Source organism: Petaurus breviceps, unplaced genomic scaffold (assembly GCF_028583685.1).
Source record: "Petaurus breviceps papuanus isolate PSGF00001 unplaced genomic scaffold, PetGlider_PUasm1.0 90847, whole genome shotgun sequence".
Taxonomy (NCBI): Eukaryota; Metazoa; Chordata; class Mammalia; order Diprotodontia; family Petauridae; genus Petaurus; species Petaurus breviceps.
In genome coordinates, this window is record NW_027187360.1 from 11,665,066 (window position 1) to 11,684,183 (window position 19,118).

Sequence of the window (19,118 nt, forward strand, 5' to 3'; positions counted from 1 at the left end):
TGTCTGAGGCTGGATTTGAACTCAGGTTCTCTTAACTCCACAGCCAGTGTTCTATTCACTGTGCCACCTAGCAGCCCCCTATACTGTGTGTTTCTTGTATGTAATAGAGATTTGCATGACATCTCCATTTTTCTTTGCATTCCTAACAGTTAGCTCAGTACCTGGAAAGTAGAAAAGGCTTAATAAATGTTTGCTGACTGACTGCCAGACACCAAGCTTAAATGCCCAGGGAAGACTGAATAAGAGATAAAACAATAATGTTCTACATTGATTAATGCTTGATACTTTCCAAAGCACTTTCAAGCTTATTACCCCATTCCAATACCTCACAACAACCCCTGCCAGGCATGGCAGGTGAGACTGATTGATAGATAATCAAACTAAAGTCAGAGACTTGAAACAATTTTAAGGGTCAGGTACTGAGTTAGAAAGAAAACTCAGCCCCAATCTAGTGCTCTCTCTGCCACATCGTGGTCCCTCAGTAGGTCTCTTAATGTTTATTACCTGCGGGTGATTACCTTAATATAGTGACTAGAGCTGGTCTAGAGAATTAATAAAACCTGGCCTCTGTTCTTATCTCTTAAACATACTGGCTGAGTTACTCTGGGCAAGTCACTTAGTCTCTCTGTGCCACAGGCAACTAACTGTCTATGACTATAAATTAATTGAAGAGCAGGTTCCTGCATTGGAATTTCCTCTGGTTATTACCTATGCTAATGAAATCCTGTGTTCAATGAATATATTTACAAAAGCAATATTACTAGCTACACACATATAGGAGAGCCATAAAGATAAGGGAATCATAGATTATAAGTGGGAAGGAACCAAAGAAAAATCATATACTCTGATTTGGAGAGGTTCCATATTCTACAGAAGATATATGGAGAATAACTTGTCTGAATTCACAGAGAGCAAACACATACTAGGATTTGAACTCAGAACCTCTGACCCCAAATCCTGTGCAGTGCTTTTTTTTTTTTCTGCACTGTACCAATCAATATTCTTTGTTTTCTTATATATTGCTGAAGTTAAAGGGTTAGGGTGCTTAGTTAGCATGGGGGAAAAGCTGGCTTTTAATACTTACTTTACTATCTCTGTGGCCCTAGGCATGCCACTTAAACCCTTTTTGCCTCTGCAGTTTCTAGGGTCTAATCTACTAACTCTGGGAGGTGCTAATTCTGTCTGAAATTTAATTCAATAAGTATTAAGCACCTACTGAGTGTAAATCCCTATCCTTGGTGCTAGTGAGGGAAATGTGTTTCAGAAAGTGGGATTTGAACAGTCTTAGAGGGAAGCCAGGGAAGCAAATTGGAGGTGCAGATGAAGTGGGTGGGCATTCCAGACATGGGGACAGGCAAGATGAAACCACAGAAACAAGAAGAGCAAGTAGGACCAAAAAAAAAAAAAACCTTAGAGTGCACAGAGGAGAAAAATGGCCAAAAAACTGGGAAATCAAGAAAGGGGCAGGTTATTAAGAGATTTAATACCAAATAGAAAACTTTATATTTGATCCTGAAGGCTGTAAGGAACTACTGGAGTCTATTGAGAAGGAAGCTGACAAAGTCAGACCAGAACTTTAGGAAAATCACTTGGCAGCAGATTGGAGTGGGGAGAGACTTGAGGCAGAAAGACAAATTAGAAAGCTTTTGAAATAGTCCAGGAAAGAGGAGATGAGGACTTGAACTAGGGTGATTGCTGTGTGAGTGGGGAGAAGTGAAGAGAACCAAACTAAGAGATGCTGTCAAGGCAGAAATGACAAGTGTTGGTAATGAATGGAATATGTTGGGTGAATGAGGGTGAGGAGTAGGAGATGACACTGGAGTTTCAAGCCTGGGTGACTGAGAAAATAATGGAATCCTGAGTAAAAATAATGTTGAGTTTACAATGCCTTTAGACTTCCATTTTAAGATAGGCAACTGCAGGGGAGAATCTAGAGAAAGAAAGAGAGGTCATAGTTAGGCAAGTAGATCAGAAAGTCATAATTGAATCCATGAGAACTGATGAAATCACTATGTGAGATAAAATTGAGAAAAAAGTGAAGAAGGCTGAGCCAGAGTCATGGAGAATGACTACAGTGAGTTGACATGATCTCAATGAAGGGACCAGCAAGAGACAATGAGAAGTGGCTAGACCAGGAGTAGGGAACTTGCAGACTCAAAGTCACATGTGGTCCTCTAGGTCCTCAAGTTCAGCCCTTTGACTGAATTCAAACTTCATAGAACAAATCCCCTTAATAAAAGGATTTGTTCTATAAAACTTGGACTCAGCCTAAAGGCTGCCCCAAGGAGCTAGAAGGCCATGTGTGGCCTCTAGACCTCAGGTTTCCCAACCCTGGACTAGACAAAATGGTGAAGGACAATCATAAAAACTCAGAAAAAGTAGGGGAGCCAAGAGTGTCAAATGCTGCAGAGAGGTCAAGGTGTCTGAGGATTGAGAAAAGGACAATGAATTTGGCAACTGAAGGAACTGGTAATTTGAAAAAAGAAACCAAATTATAGAAGGTTTAGAATAGATTAAGAGATGCAGAGGCACAGAATACAGACAACTTTCTTAACATGTTTAGCAGAGAAAAGGAAAACACATATAAAACAGAAGTTACCAAAGATGGTAGGGTTTAAATGAAGGTTTTTGTTTTTATTGTTTTGGAATTTTTTTTAAGTGTGAGAGAGTCTGGGGCATTTTTGTAGGCAGCAGGGAAGAAGTCAATAGAGAGGGAGAGGTTGAAGACAAAGAGAATGGAGGGTAATAGTGGAGGCAATCTGCTAGAGAAGATGGGAGTAAAGATCAAGGATACGCCCTAGAGTGGTTGACCTTGGCAAGAAAGGTCACCTCCTCATTCAAGACCAAAGTGAAATAGTAGCTAGTGGGAGAAGATGTCTGAGTGATGTCAGATGTCAGGAAGAAGGGATAAGGGGGACTCTCACTGAATGATCTCAAATTTTTAGGTGCAGTATGAGGTGAAGTCCTCAGCTAAGAGGGTTGAAGACGTGAGATATTATGGGAAGCCTGAGGAGAGATGAAAAAGTTTGGAACAGTGGCTGTGGAAGGTGGGATAGAGAGCCAATTAAAGATCAGTAGTATGTTTTGTGTTGCTGCAGTGAAAATCCACTTGAGATTAATTTGTGACTTACTAGAGTTCTCTTCAGTTGCAAATAAATAGGACCCGAGGAGGATGGTGAGAGTAATCTAGGGTTGGGTTTTGTCAAGGCAGCATTTGAGAGAAGAATTGAGTGGATTCGTCAAGAAATAGAAGTAGGAGAGTAACTGGTGAAGGCATAATGGCTTGGGAAAGAACAGAGGTAGAGGGACCAGAGCAGGGGAAGAGAGTAGGGTTAGAGGTTGTCAAGCAAAGGGAAGTTGGAATGACAAAGGATTAGGATCACATAAATGAATTTCAGAGTTGATGAACTTTAAGGTAGAATTTGTGGGTGACCGGGAGATTAAGGATATGATTATCTCTATGTAGCCAAGATAGAACGAGAGCAGGAGCAGATCATAAGAACCAAGTGGATTGAGGAGATGGGAAGTTAGGGTACTGAAGGAGCCCCCATATGTCTGATGAAATTCTTCAGTACCAGGGCAGGAGATAAGGAGGAGAGAAAGACTGGGAGCCAGGCACCAAACTCATTGAGGAAGGAAGGAGAATATCTTAGGGACTGAGGGACAACAGCCACCATGATTTAGATAGGATGATAAATTTTGTATATCATGATCCCTCAAGGAGATGAAGGTGCTGAGTGATAGTATATGGAAAGTCTGGGTGCAATTTCCAGGGCTGGCTGGATCAGAGAATCTCTAGTTTCGCTACATGTTTCTAACTTGATCGTTGCATTTAGGACTAATCCATACCTATGGTACCTGAAGGAAGAAATAGGGTGAGATTTGCTGCTTTAAAAAAATCTCCATTTAGAAAAATGTCCTGAAGTCTCCTTGGAGGTGACTCTGGTGTCTAGAAGGACCCTCTTAAGGCTCTTTGCTTCTGGCTGTCCCCTTGGTCCCCATTTACCAAGGACACATTATTTGCCTTCTTTTGTCCTATTCCATGGCAGATTCTACATGTAAGGTTGCTGAGTATTCAAAATGATAGGCTGAATTTGAAAAGGATGTGGAAGATGTGGGGGGTGGGGAACACTTTTGGCTGCCTAGTAAACTGATCATTTCTCTTTGTAGCTCTCATTTCTCTGGAGCTTCATGACTAAGTTTCCTTATAAAAGAAAGCAAGTTGTGGGAGACAATCAATCAAATGGGAACATAGGCCTCCTGTCTAGTGTCTAGTCCAGTTCCATTTCACTTGAGTTCAACTAAGTAAAAAAAAAAAATTACTAAGGGCAAGTTTTTCCCCCAAGGTCTATAGAATTGCGCAAACTGAGCTACTGTAATCAATATATTCTTCGAACCTTGATTTAACCATTTAGAAATAGGCAGTAGCAGGTTGGTGTTGGCATAATGCAGGAGTCCTTCACCTAGGATCCATAAGCCAACTTTATAGTGCAAGGGTCCATGAAATGAATGACCAAAAAGACTGTCTTTATTTTTACTAACCTCTAACTGAAATCTAGCATTTCCTCCAGTTACGCATGTTTTTTAAAAATATTATAACAAGTGGTCCACAGGTTTTGCTAGGACTGCCAAAGGGACCCTTGGCCCAAATATGGTTAATAACTCCTTTTATGGTAGAATGAGAACTGGAATTGTAGTCAGATGACCTGGGTTCAAATCTTGGCTCTAACACTTACTGGTTTTGTGACCTTGGGCAAATCATAACTTCTCTAAGCCTTCATTTTCTCACATGCAAAATGAGTGGATTAACCCTTTTCATACCTTCAAGAACAGATACACATAGGATGTTGTATTTGGTTTCCTTCCTAACTTTAAAGGGGAATGTTCATAGTGTTCATAGCCCTACATATCTTGCAGATGAAGAAAGAAAATGTTAAGTTCCAAGCTACAGGAACAACACTGGGGTGGCACTAACATGGATTTTCAAATGAAAGAACATATTATACATATATGTAGTATATAATATTAAGTGTATATGTGTGTATACATAAATATATACATATGCATATGTATACACACACACATATATATATATATACATATATAAATGAAAGGTTGAGAACAGCAACATCATTAACCTGAAGACAACTTGAGGAAAAGCTTACGCTAACAGCTTCGTGCCACTGAAAAGTCAGCTGAGCCAAGGGGATCATCTTATCCAATAATATTGACCAGGATGCAGTTTTGCAATTTGCCGTCACAACTGGTAACATCAGCCAAATCCAGACAGCTTTTGGGGAGCCTGGCCCCCTGGTGGTTGCTTGTCTTGATCAGAAGCCTTTGACAGAACCTTACCAGCCTTTGCACTGAGTAACAGACTCTCCACTTCAATGTGTGGATATTGCCATTCCAGAGGACAAATTAGGGAGCTTGTGCAACGAGTCTGATGTGATGATAGCTAGCCCACAGAGGCCACAGGGATGGTGCTTTCTCACATGAGCATCTCTGGTAGTAGGTCATAATTGATCCTTAGTTTTACAGAGATTTAGGGGAGATGGACAAGGAAGAAAAGGGATTAGCTGAAAAGGCAGTGATACAGGAAGAGTTTCAGGGTTCATGGACTACCTTGGTTCCAGAATTCATTGCTGCTCAACCTGCAGTTTTAGATGGCTGTGAAAAAATTCTGTGCCATCTGTGACCATTCAGCAATTCCCTTCTGGGAACTGGCACCTTCAGCCTGCTACTGAAGACTGGTCTGTAGCTTCTGCTCAAGCCCCTGTGTACAGTAGGAACTCCTCCTACTCAGTGGGTCTTAAGTTTTATCCTCAGATGATTTCACTAGAGCTAGAGTACACTGAAGGAAAAAGGAAACAATACTAGTTTCTTACAGAAAATAAAAATTAAGTAGGTTGTGCTAAATGTTCTCCAAGAGGCCTTCTTGAATTCTAAAGCTTCTTTCCAGTGATCATATTTCTCCTTTCCTGGCATGGGGGAGGAAGGAATGAAAGAAGATGAGACATTTACAATTCTTTGAAAGTTTTACCTTATACAATTCCCTATACAACAAACCCTCAGTAATTTGGGAGAATAGATTAAAAGACCTGTCTGACTTAGCAAGATTTATACAATGGGAAAAAAAAGACCATTTTATTATTTTTCTGTGCTCTACATGTGATTTACCGAGATATAAGTGGGACTTATAAGTAAAATGAGGGATTTTAAAAAAAATCCTACCTTCCAATAGGTCTGAGTTGCATAATAATGTTTACAGAAACTTTCACCTTCTCAAAGACATGGAAGAAGAACTGTTTTTGGAGACAGAAGGCTTGAACCTTTAGTATGAAAATGTGACTAGTTCTAGCCAAGCTTCCACAGGTAAGACCTAGACATTTTGAAGAGGAAAAAATATTAGCTAGTTTTTTATAGGATTTAGAGATGAAAAAGAGCTTAAGGCATTACCTAGTCCAAATCTCCATTTTATGTATCAGGAAACTGAGGCCTAGAGAGTTGAATTGAAGTGGCCAGCCTCATATTGGGGATAAGTAGCAGAGCCAAGACAGGAACCCAAGTTTTTTGACTTCCAAAGCCAGGTAAACTACTCTTTGCTCTTAGTTTGCTTGTAGCATCAATCTTTATATCTAAACCATATACCCATTTTGACTTTATCTTGGTATAGGGTGTAAGATGCTGGTCTATGCCTAGTTTCTGCCCTACTATTTTCCAGTTTTCCCAACAGTTTTTGTTAAATAGTGAGTTCTTAAGGGATACAACTTTTTACACAGTTAAGTGACGAGGTAATTCGAGGGAGGAGAGACTGTTAACAATTGGGAGACTGGAGTACAGTTTATTAGTAGGAAACAATTTGTGCAAATACATAGAGGGGATAAAGAATGATGAATTCAGAGTGTAATAAGGGAGGTAAGGCTAGGGAGGTGGACTGGAGCTATATTGTAGAGAGCTTTAAATGCCAGGTTGAGGAGTTTGTATTTTATCCCAGAGAAAATAGGGAGCCCCTGAAGGCTTTGGAGCGGAGAAGTGACCTAATCACAAAGCCTTGAACAGCTGTGTGGAAGATGAATTGGACAGGGGAGAGAATGGAAACAGGAACACCAATTGAGAGACTATTCTAATAGTCGAGGCAAGATTCGTTGAGAGCTGTAAGGGATGTGGAGGTACTGTTGTAAGATAAGAATTGGCAACTGATTTTATGTGTCGAGGGAGGGAGGAAGGGAGAAGACAGAGTTAAGAATGATGGGGAGGTTATGGATGTGGGTGACTGGATGGATGATAGTGTCCTCCACAAAAAAGAGCAAAGTTTGAAGGAGGGGTATGTTTGGGGAGGAGGAGAAAGAAATACTCTTTAAACATGCTGAGTTTGTAATACTGAAGGGATATGACAGGTGTGTGCTCATCAGGTCACATTGTGATCTTAACCAAATTCCATATATTCAATGGAATCCAAATGAAGGAAATTCTTTTGGGAATTTATACACACAGATATCTATATATGTATTATATATCCCATATTTCCCAATATAGTCTTCTCTCTTCCCGAGAGTTACATCATAGAACATTTTTAAAAAGACATAATAGAGCAACTAAACCTAGAATTACATGTACTGTTCTTTACCTATAGTCCTCCACCTCTACAAAGAAGAGAAGGAGGACATATCTCTTCTTTGGGACCTAGCTTGGTTATTACTACTTCTCAGCATTAGATTTCTTATGTTTTGTTGCTATTTTGTTTACATTTAAAAAATATGATGTTTATTAATGTTTGCTTTTGCACCTACATTTCTCAATGCAGTATCCCTCTTTCACCACCCCCCAATATATTCTTTATATTATATATTCCTTATAATAATGAGTAGAAGGGAAAGAAATGTTCAGCAAAACTAACTGAGATATTTTAAAAGTCTGCTGTTATTGTAGTGTTCCATGCCCATAATCTAAGTCCTCTCTTCAAAGAAGCATGGTGGGAGAGGTGTCTGCCCATAACTCTTATTTGGGACGAACTTGGTTACTATAATTTCAGAATATTGATTTTGATTGTTTGGTTCTTTTGCTATTTACACTGTTGTAGTCATTGTGTATATTTTTTTCAAAGGAAGGAAACATGGCTGAATATGAAGTTATGCTTAATGAAGGCCTTTGTTGCTCATTAATTTACTCATTCATTCATTTGTCTTCCAAAATTAAAAACAAGTAGCCTCAAGGCTTTTTCTCTTTTAATAAGAACCTTCCATTTGCTTGGGCAAAATACATAACCTTTCCTTTTTTCATTTCTATTTTATTGGTTTCATGTAAGGGAAGCTTAGGTCAACAAGGGCCAGAGCTTCCCCAAATGATTGTTCACTCTCCTATTTCCAAGTCTTTTGTTAGCACTCCTGGCCTTGGAGAGGGTTCTGGTCCTTCTTTAGCATTCTCTTCTGAGCTGAAGAATGAGCCCTTTACTTCTAGGGTTGTTCCCTCCTGTCTCATTTGGTGGTGATTGCTGCCTGCCTGTGTTCCTCCTAGTGTTCAGCCGTTGCCATGTAAACCCCTTTCTTGTTTAGGCCAGGAAACTCCACTGAACTGAGTTCTTACACGCAGGGTGCTGGCACTTGGCACTGAGCTCAGGAAAGCTCAGACTGGTATGGGATGAGAGAGGGAAATACCAGGGAAAGCAGAGGGAAGAGGCATGTTCTTAGGAGGACAAAGAGAAAGGAACAACGGTGACAGTCCAAATGTTAGTCCTTCTGGGGATTCTTGCAATGTCTTCAGGAGTGCCAACTTGCATAAACTTTCCTGCTGAGAGTAGATGGCACCCTCTTTCAGTAGAAAGAGCGCTAGTCTTTTAGGCAAAGGGTATTCATTTGTTCACCTGGCAGGTACAAGTTGCCTTTAGAAAGATCCTACTTCTCTACAGCACTCTCTTCTTAGGAGCCCTCTGAGCTAAGTGGCACAAGTATTGTTATCCCCATTTTGCAGATGGCAAAACTGGAGATCAAAGATGTGAATTCACTTGCCTGTACTAAGAAGCAGCAGTAATTGTTGACAGAAGGGACAGAAGGTGGTGCAGTGAGTAAAGCGCCTGGAGTCAGGAGGACCCAAGTTCCAAGTTCGGTTCTGGCCTCAGACACTTAACACACACACAAAACAAAACAAAAAACTAGTCGTGTAGCCTTGGGCAAATTACTTAACCCCACTTGCCCTCCAAAAAGGCAAAAAAAAAAAAGTAATTGTTGACAGAATTGGGATTTGAACTGAGGTCTCCCATCAAACCATACTACCTCTCAGAAACAATCTGAAGGAGAGAAATAGAAGAGAACAAGGAGTTTCTTCCTTAATTATCATCCTTAGTGTTCCTACGTGTTGCTTCATTCAATTTGCGTCAGAGAGATTTGTGTAAAAACTAGGAAAGCCAAATGAACTTAGCATAGTACAAAGGCTATGCAGTTAGGTGAACAGATTCAAATCCTTTCCACCACTGACCTATTCAAATGATTTAACCTTTCTGGACCTCAGTTTGTTCAACTGTAAAATGAGGACATTGGACTAGGAATTATTTGACTTTTTTACATTGTGGATCCCCTTGGCAGTCTGGCAAAATCTATGGATAATGATTTGTTGTTTACACAGATAATCAAAGGAAATGCTAGATTTCAGTTACAGATTAGTGAAAATAAAGATGTGATTTTCTTCTCCCTTAATCACATCCACAAACCTTCTGAAATCTCTGCAGGTTAAGAATCGCTAGACTGTGAGGTTCTTTCCAGTTCTAGTATCTATAATTCTATGACCTCCAGGAGTCCTTTCAGATCTAAATGGTCATCCTATGATCATTGACTGAGTTCTCTGGGGCCCCATTCCTTTTTGTATCTCAGACAGCAGGGTTAAATGATTACAACCATTTCATTTGACAGGCCAGGTGATGGTATCATCTCTTTCCCTGTCTGCAGCCTTTCTAAGAAGGGGAGTCTCATGCTGTCTCAGTACCTTCTCCACTGATATTCTCAAAGTAAATACATGTGATTGCCCAGTAGGCTCACACTCTGCCCAACCCTTTTCAAAACCCTTTCCAGGGGCTGGTGCAGCCTTTCAAATTTAGTAGGGCCTGGAGACATGTTAGGTGTCAGAATCCAGATCAAAGGGAGATAAAAGAAGGCTGTGAATTCACTGAAAAGTTACAGAACTGGCCCTGGAAAAAAAAAAAGCCACTTCTAAAAGAGTGGGTGTTAATAGAAAAGCCAGAAATGACCATAACTAAACTAATTACATTTTTGGAGGAAGTCTTGAAGAAAAAAAACCCCATAGATATATTACATTATGAGGCACTACACAGTACATACAATGTGAATATGCCTATATAGTATATAGTACATATATCACACACATATATACAAAATCAAGAAAATTCCTGCAAGTCTTTATTTTTGGCCAAGTGGGTTGGGGTGGAGGGAGGGTGTCCCATAAAAGTAGCCCTAGATGAATGGGGTAGTGAGTCTTGCTTCCTGGTTTTCCCAGCCCCTCTGGGTGGGAAGTTGGTAGATGAGTTGGGAGAGGTCAGGACTTCCTCTCCCAGGCCTTGGGGCAGGGAGAGAAGGGGGAGGAGTGTGGTGTGGGCACCAGCTCCTCAGCGAAGCTTCCTTCTGGTTTCTGTTCTCTCCAGGAACACCTGAAGGGACTTTGGAGGTGGGTATGCAGGTAGATGTGAGCTGACTGGGCTGCTCAGCTACCTTTACTGCAGGCATATCTGTCTGCCTACCCACCTAACCTTGGTGTATCTCCCCTAGCAATTGTTTTCCTGGAAATCTTCCTGCCTGGGACATAGAGAGAAATCAAATAAGAAGTTGGGCCCTATTTGCTTTGGACTCCCAGAGGCCAGAGTTCTCAGGCAGATGCTTAGGTCGCTCAATGGAGAATTCTAATCCAAGATATCCAGTTTTAGAGGAAAGATCTCCTTGGAGGCTGTCAGGAGGTTCCTTGGGGCCTGCCAAAAAAGGAGCTTAAATGTGGCTCCACTCTCTGAGAATATATGTGCACGTGTGTCAGTGTGCCTACATGAAAGATGCATGCCTCGGCTAAAGGCAGCTAGGTGGTGCAAGGGAAAGTGTGTCTGGCCTGGAGTCAAGAAGAAGTTCAAATACTGCCTCAGATACTTACCAGCTGTGTGACCCTGGGCAAGTCTCTTAACCTCTATATATCTTTGTTTCTTCAACTGTAAGATGGAGATTATAATAGTACCTACCTCCCAGGGTGGTTGTGAGGATAAAAATGAGATTTTAAAAGCACAGTGCCTATGCTATATAAATGCAATTATTATTGTACATATTTGTGGGGGGTACATAAATATGTACACAAGCTTTAGGAAGATGAGTGTGAGGTTATCACAAGCACATACTCTCTGAAGAGTATGCATATGAATAAAAGAATGTGCCTAGTTAGTGCATATTTTTCCACAGCAATGGGTTCCCCCAGGTGTTTCTGTACCTAAATGTATCTGACAATGTTTATATTCACATGTGTGAATGCATATGGGGATATGGGACTAGGCCTCTGATTTCATTTGTACAGAGAAATCTCTCAGAGCTGGAAGGGATCTTAGAAGTCCAACCTCTCATTTTGTAGATAAGGAAACGGGCTGAGAGAGGTGGTGACTTTTCCAGGGTCACAGCTAGTTTTTGAATTAGAGGTCCACTAATCTACTTAGCTGTTGTAGCCTTCACCTTCTGGTCCTAGCTGCTTAGAGCACCAAGAGTCATTTAACGACTTGCCCACAGCTGGGGCACACAGCCAGTACAGCAGAAGGGCTTGGACTAAGAGCTTCTTAGCTCCTCTGAGGTGACTCTCCATCCCTGTGTGATGACATAGGGACAAGATAACATTTCAATAAGCCCCTTACAGCTTACAAAGTTCTTTCCACTACAACACTAAGAAGCAGATAATTATTACCGTATTCTCATTTTGGGGATGAAGGAACTTTGAAAGGGCCTTAACTATGATCACTAAGCTTGTGTTTGGCCATCTTTTGACTTCAACATACCATATAAACATACATCTAATCATGTAATTGTTGCTGTTGAGTTGTGTCTGCCTCTCCATGACCCCATTTGGGGGTTTTCTTGGCAAAGATACTGGAGTGGTTTATCATTTACTATTCCTGATAATTTTACAGATGAGGAACTGAGGCAAACAGGGTCAAGTGACTTACCCAGGGTCACAGAGCAAGTATGTATCCGAGGCCATATTTGAATACAGGTCTTCCCTGCTCCAGGCTTAGCGCTCTAACTAACCCCAAATCATGCAATTACATACTGAGTAAATGTAGTTGTTCACGTATGTTTCTTGTGATTTAGCAGGTCTGTATAGTCTCAGGTAAATGTGTGTACTCTATACTTGTGCATATGGACAGGCCCGCATGCACAGAAGGAGGTGCCTGTGCATAACCAGTAGGTGTAAATATGAACCTGAATTGAGTATCTTAGACGAATTCAACCAGGATAGGTGCAGGTGGGTCAGTGGGTTGGGTGCGGTTGGGTGTGCATGTTGTTGTTCTTGGGGATGGTGGGAGATAGCGGTTGGGGGTGGGGAAAAGGCTCCAGGCACGCATGCGCACCTGGCCGGCGGCCCTGGCTTCCAGGTGTGGGGTTCTGGCAGTGGCAGGTCGACCAGTTAAAGCGGCAGCTGCTGCAGGAGTTCGACTCCCCACTGGGAGGCTGAATGGCTCTGCTGGGGAGACTCAATTGGCAAGTATGTGTCTTTAACTGCTCACAGGGAGCGGCGCCGAACGCTCAAGCGCCGGAGGGCCTAGGCTGGGGCAGCGGCCCTGGGTTTCCCCCCTTTACTGGCTTGGGAAAAGATTGGGAAGGAGAGTAGATTCCCAAGCAAAACGATCTAGAGCCTAGACCAGTCTGGGCTGACTTCCTGGGGGGACTGAGGAACAAGGGTGGGCCCGGAGTCTTCCATCCTCAGTTGTCTTGGATGTCTGTCCCAAAGTCTTTATCCTTGAACTATTATATGCACACTTAACCCGCGACGAATCGGTGGCCGATCAGGTGAAGGTGGTGGGACGCTGGGGCCAGCTCTTTCCACCCAGCCCTGGGGTGTATGTGGGGTGAGGGGCAGCCGAATGAGGCAAGGAGTTCGGTTCGCAGTTTGGCTGCACTTTTGGGCAGTCAGCACCCAAATGCCTGGTGAGGAAAGGCGGTCTCCCGGGAGTCAGTCGGTCCGGCTGTCCCGCCGCAGGGGAAGGCGCGCTGGGGCCTCAGCCCGTTCGCCCCCTCGGGGCTCAGCGGCCCGGGCTGGAGCGCACACCTGTTTGAAGGAAGTTTTCCCTGGAGCGCTTTGCTGTTTTTTGTCCCCCCACCTGCTTCTTGCTCTTTTTCTTCCAAGACCCCTCCACCTGCACCTATGGTGATGAGAGGGGGGACTTTTTGCGACTGGAAGGAGCTCGTAATTCTGTGTTCGCATAGTTTTATGTGTCAAGGATGTAGTTAAATTGGAAAGAAATTCTGGCAAGCCCAGGAGTATATGGCTGTTGCCTCCGCTCTGAGAGCGGTCGGATTCCCCTGGAGGGGTCCCAGCCGACGCCTCGAACTCGGTAAGGAGAATCGGGATTCAATCTCTCTGGTTCGTGCCCGCCTCGGGTGCGAAGACCGCGAGGCGAGGATTGTGCCCCGGATAAAAGAGGCAAGCGCTCCCAGGAGTACTTCCTCAGCCGACAGAGCCCGATCCTCCTTTCTGATTTTATTTCGAGGAAGTGAATCCGAGGGCTTCTCCGAAGAAAATGTTCGTAGATCGGAGAAGCGCCATTTCGTACTTAAAGCAAGGAAGGTTTTTAGGGCCGATAAACTGCAGAAGGTCTAGGGCTCCTGGAAGCCTTCTGCCGCCAGGGAGCAGCTGTCTGTGGTTGGGGGACGAAGCTTCGGACTGCACTGCATCATTCCAAGTTTTGCTGTAAACTTGGCACTGAGAAACTTTTTAGACTTGTAGGAAAGTACAAATAGCAAAAGTTAGGCTTTTCCTGGCAAATATTAGGTATTAAGGCATCAATGCTAACCAGTTTCTCCCTGCTTATTAAGGAGGGAAGGAAAGTAAAGACAGCGGATCCCTTCCTTGGAAGTTATTGAAAACTGCTTCGATTCAAAAAGCATTCATTTCGTATCCACTGTACTGGGCACTGTGCTAGCCCATCTCTGGTTTAATCAGGATAGGACTTGGGATGAGAGATGATGGACATAAAGTGCTTGAGACTGGGAAAGGCGGATTTGGGCTTTTTTTTTTTCAGGGGGCGGGGTATATAGATTTGGGTGAGGGGGCGTGTAGACATTTTGGTCCTCAACTAGCTGGTTCCCGACCTAAATATCGAGCACCAGGGGCAATTAATTGTCCAACCGTTTAGGGCAGCGACCTGATCTGTCAGTTAAAATCTGCACCTCTCCCTGTGCCAAGCATAGTAAGCACACAGTCCATGCTTGATTTTTTTTCAAGAGAGTAAAAGGGGAAGGAAGGTACAGCAGCGCGTCTCCTCAAATACCTCACTGGATGTTCCTCTCCCTTAGATTCCCAAGGGTCTAAAGGATTCCCCAAACCAGTTTCTTTATCTCTCTTTCTCCCAGCCTAAAGGAATTTTTAAAGAAACTTCAGTGGAACCTGTGCCTACTAGTAAGGACCAGAATTTTCTGTAGGAACCATCTCCTTTGATACTTTTGGCTCCCTTTGAAAAAAAAAACTTGGGAAGTTCTCGGGGAATGTGGGGGGACACCAAGAGCAATGTAAACAATTTGGGATCTTTAATGTCTGCCTGCGGAACATAGACGGTTCCCCGCTCTTGTTCCCTTCACCACCATCACCTTTACTAATATAATAGGTGCCTGGAATTCTGGACATTTGCAGTGGGGGAAAGACATTTGTTTTAAAAGTATGTAATTTGCAAAAATGATCGACTCTACAGCAGACTCTACCAAAAAAATGGGAAAAGTCAGGTGGGATTCAGGAGTAGGAGTTCTTAGGTGCTTTTTATAGTGGAGGAACTTCTGTGGCGGAAAGAAGGGCCTCTGAACTCTGCCTTTCCAGTCACTAGTCGGGAATGGGGGTGTATTTTTGGAGGCGGAGTAACTGCGTTGAAAGGGGGGGGGTGGTCTGCTAGCCTAAAAAGGGGCGGGGGAGGCCATCTTCCATCAGTACCAGCTCTCAATCTGTTTGAGGCCTTCTACTGTTCCCCTGCTGCTCCCTGCTCCCACCACATTTCGGAAGGGATTTTCCCTTAAGGGCCCCAGTGGGCATTTTTAGGGTGCCTGTGTTGGGAGAAGAAGGAACTGTCAGTTCTAAAATATAATCTCTCTGTCTCTTACTCGTTGCACATTTTCTTCTAAGCCTATGAATTCAAATCGATCTCGTCCTCCCCTGGAATTCAGCATTTGAAAAGACTTCTCTCGGAGACTGGCCAGTTATCTTGTACCTTTCAAATGCATAGAGAGGAAAAACAACCAAACCACTCTTTTTAATTAAATGAAAATAGAAATGACCTAATAAAGTTGCATTTGTAGTTGTGTTTGTAGACTGAGTCGTTACCATTATATTCCAAATTCTAGCCTGTTATCCAAAAATGGCTTCAAATATTCGATAAAGTTCTGAACCATTTTCTAGAAAATGCTCAGAAAAATCTTCTAGGACATGACTAAATTATACCTTAAACTCTCCCACTACAAGCAAAATAACTCAGATGTGCAGTGTTCCCTATTTTGGTATTCGACTCGCTCGTTTGCAATAATTTCGATTAGAATGCTTATTTTAATTAATCTATTCCTCTTCCTCCAAACTGTAGCCCCTGTAAGTGGAAGTCAAGGAAATTTTGCTTACTTGATGTTTGCTAGGGCTCCCACATTCTCTCTAGTATTCTATCCTTTTTCTTCCTTTCTGGGGCCACATTTCGATGGATTATTAAAACTTCAGGTTTTTTTTGTTGTTGTTTTGCCATTCCTATGGAGATTGGGGGGGGGCAGGTCCCTTATACAGAACCTCCCCAATTCAAGCACGAGAGCGTTGGAAGGGAGCAGGGGTCGTGGAAATTAAAGTGAACGTGTACCAACGGACTCATTTCGAAGCCTGGAATAGATAAAGTAATGTAGTGATTCTTGCACTGGAAGTGAAAGAAATAGTAACTTAAAATGCTATATAAAAGTGAATTGCTATTAGACAGTTGGCAGTGATAATAGGGCATTAGAGCATTTGCCTGCCGTTACCAGGCAAGTTTGGCCCCCTTCAAAACGGCTGGGCTGCCTAACTGTAGTAACCACTCACTAAGCTTCTCTCTCTGACTTATTTTTCGGCCACTCCACTCTTAACAAGTTACCCGGTTTTTACTCCCGAGCTTCTTCACCAAAACGACCCCACCCAAAAATAAATAAAGCATGCTTGGGTAGGAGCTGGGAGTGCTAAGAAAGGCGCGTTTTCAGCATTTGGCTTTCCTCTAGTTGTGCTGTTTGCGCACTCTGCAGCCCAGGCTCCGCTCTTTCCACCCCCTTTCCACCCTCCTATCTCCGTTCTGTGCGTGGGTCTTGGCTCGACGCCAGGCTGGAGCGCACAGCAGCTGGAGAAAAGAGAGCGAAGGAGGAGTTCTGGGTGGGGCCCGCTCGGTCGGGCCCCTGTGACTGGCTGCTTAGGCTAAGTGTCTTCACAAAGTTGGGCCTTCAGTGCAGTCCCGGGGGAGGAGTTATGTTAATTTCCTTCCCATTAAGGCTGGCTGGGTGCGGGGGAAGTGCTGGAACAGGCAGAGATCCTTGACCATTCCAGGGAGAGAGAGAGAAAGAAATCGGTACCTCCCCGAAGCAGCTTCCCATGCAGTCCATCTGAAGGGGACAGAGAGCCCAGCCCAGTCAGTCTGGGGGGCGGGGAACCAGCGACCGTGACCCCAACTTTGGATTTACCACCTGGGGGGTGGGGGGATCCTGGATCTTGGCGATTATTTTGGGGTACTTCGGACGCCATGTTGTGGAAATTAGCCGACAACGTCAAGTACGAAGAGGACTGCGAGGTGAGAAAGGCGCAGTCAGGGCGGGGATGGGGGAACCCGGCGCCCGCGGGCGGATTTTAACTTAGGTAAACTAGCTCCTGGAGTTCGAACCCCGCGCGCCTGGAGTAAGAGAATGGGCTACTTGGATTGTAGGAATAGGGGCAGGAAATTAAAGGCTTCTAGGGGAGAATGAACTGGAGGGGATGGTGAACTAACTGCAAGTAATGGGCCACTGCCACACTTAAGCCCCAGCGCTTGTGGTTTTTTACTCGTATGCCTCAACGCGTCCCTGGGCATTCTTGCTTTTAACCCATCACCACCCAGGGATCAGAGAGGAGAAAGTGACAGTGAAAATTCTCCTAAATTTATATGGGGGGAACACTTTTTTTCATAGCTATCTCCGACTGTAGATTGGTGTAAGTTGGAAGTCATAAAATAATGAAAGAGGTCGATGACTCCACTAGTCCCCTTACTGACACTTATAAGGGGCCTTAGCCTACATTTAATCCGTAATTTAGGGAAACATAAAAAATTAAGCTTTAAGGGGTTGGGGGGGGGCGGGGAGGACAGATGAGGCCGTAAGCGTCCTAGAGTGAAAAAGCCTGTTTGACAGGTTGAGCTAGGAGCTTCATAGAGTGGGAGGGAGAGGGAGGAAGCCGGCGAGCGGGAAGAGGAAGACGACGCACAGAGGTAGGCGAGGTCTGCGCTGCGTTGAGCTTCAGGGAGAACCCTAAACCAGACCGAACGTCTCATTAGCACTGTGGGACAGGCAGCGGGGATCAGGGACAGCAAATTAGAACAGAGTAACTGGACTTACTCTGTCTTCTGCAGAACTTGTTTCTCTCCGCTAGGGGGAGAATGCCTTCTTTCCAGGCTCCTCCTTTGACCACCGGTACCCCAAAGGTATCCGGGATAAGGGTCCTCAGGAGAATCCAATGCCGAAGTTTACGGTTCGGGCTCGGAATACTGGGAGCCGGATGGTGATCATCTGAATCCGGGATGGAGTGCCGCATTCCCTACCTCCAAACTACCAGCTGAAAAATTTGATGCTTGCTCTTCTTCCCGCCGTCTGTGAAAACAGCTTCTTGAGACGGCAGGAGGCTGCGCCATCCCCAGATGCTTCCGAGTCCCAACTGTTTGCCTGGCCTTCGGGATAAAACTCGCTGGTCCAAGTATAAGAGGGGCTAAAAGTTCTGGGCCTTTGCCCATGGGCTAGTTTAAGTACCCCAGGAAAATTTTAAAAAAGAATAAATAAATCTCCAGTTTCTGTCCTCAAATGAAGGGGATTTATTACTCTTGGTTTTTTCTTCTGCAGTCCCGCCTCGATTGCGTTGCATTTTTCTCCTACCTTGACCCTAAATACCTCTTACTCGGCATAATGCTAAGGAGGGTGGGTGTCACCTCCTCCAGCCCCGGCGGCATCTGCGCGAGGTAGCGAGTTTTTTGCTGGCTGGGCTTGAGTAGGCGCATAACATCAGTTGGGACCCTTTCTCCAACCCAAATGTCCCTCCACCCAATTCGTCACGGGAAGAAGGTGTCCTGGAGGGAGGAAAAAACGCCTTCCCCGCCTTCTTGTCCGTCCCCGCCTGCCACCATGCGCTGCCTGTTTAACTTGCGATCCTGAGTCGCATGCGGTCGCGGAGGGACATGGAGAACCGCGCGGTGGGTCTGGCACCTTTGGAGCCTTCTGCGGGACTGGGAAAGGAGGTGTTTTGGGTACTTTTGCGGGGAAGGGAACTTCTGTTTACTCATTTAATTTGTAGCTAGGGATCAAAACTGACTTCGTGTCCCCCCCAAGTAAGGGAATGAGTTCAATGCCGGGCGGAGAAGTTACACGCCGCAAGTGAGGGGGAGGGTTGAGAACCAAAGATTGAGACATTTTTTCTGTTGTTATTCTTTATTGTCCTGTTGTATGTCCTCCCCGTGCTCAAAGTTCCATGGTCTTTTCTTTGGGCAGCCTCCAAATATCCCCTTTCCCCGCCCCCCTTTTAGGGAATTTATTGGCTCCCTAAAATCCGAGCGCCCAACGTCTTCGAATTGATGGATTGCCTTTGAATGGGGTAGGGTATCCTGGATGCCACAACCCTAATCTGGGACAAGAAAGTGGTGGGGGAGGGGAAAG

General features: G+C 44.1%; 1 protein-coding gene across 2 annotated transcripts in view; it reads left to right on the top strand.

Moving 5' to 3' along the window:
• Nucleotides 1-12,619: 12,619 nt before the first annotated feature.
• TFAP2C (transcription factor AP-2 gamma) overlaps nucleotides 12,620-19,118 on the top strand; it is a 14,128-nt gene continuing 7,629 nt past the window's right edge. The window contains exon 1 of one of the 2 annotated variants that reach the window (XM_069072460.1): nucleotides 12,620-12,732. In XM_069072460.1, the coding sequence (XP_068928561.1) occupies nucleotides 12,703-12,732 (30 nt within the window). In that variant the 5' untranslated portion in view covers nucleotides 12,620-12,702. Of the gene's footprint in view, nucleotides 12,733-16,708; nucleotides 17,018-19,118 lie in introns of those variants that run through there. The other variant, XM_069072459.1, reaches the window with a different exon arrangement.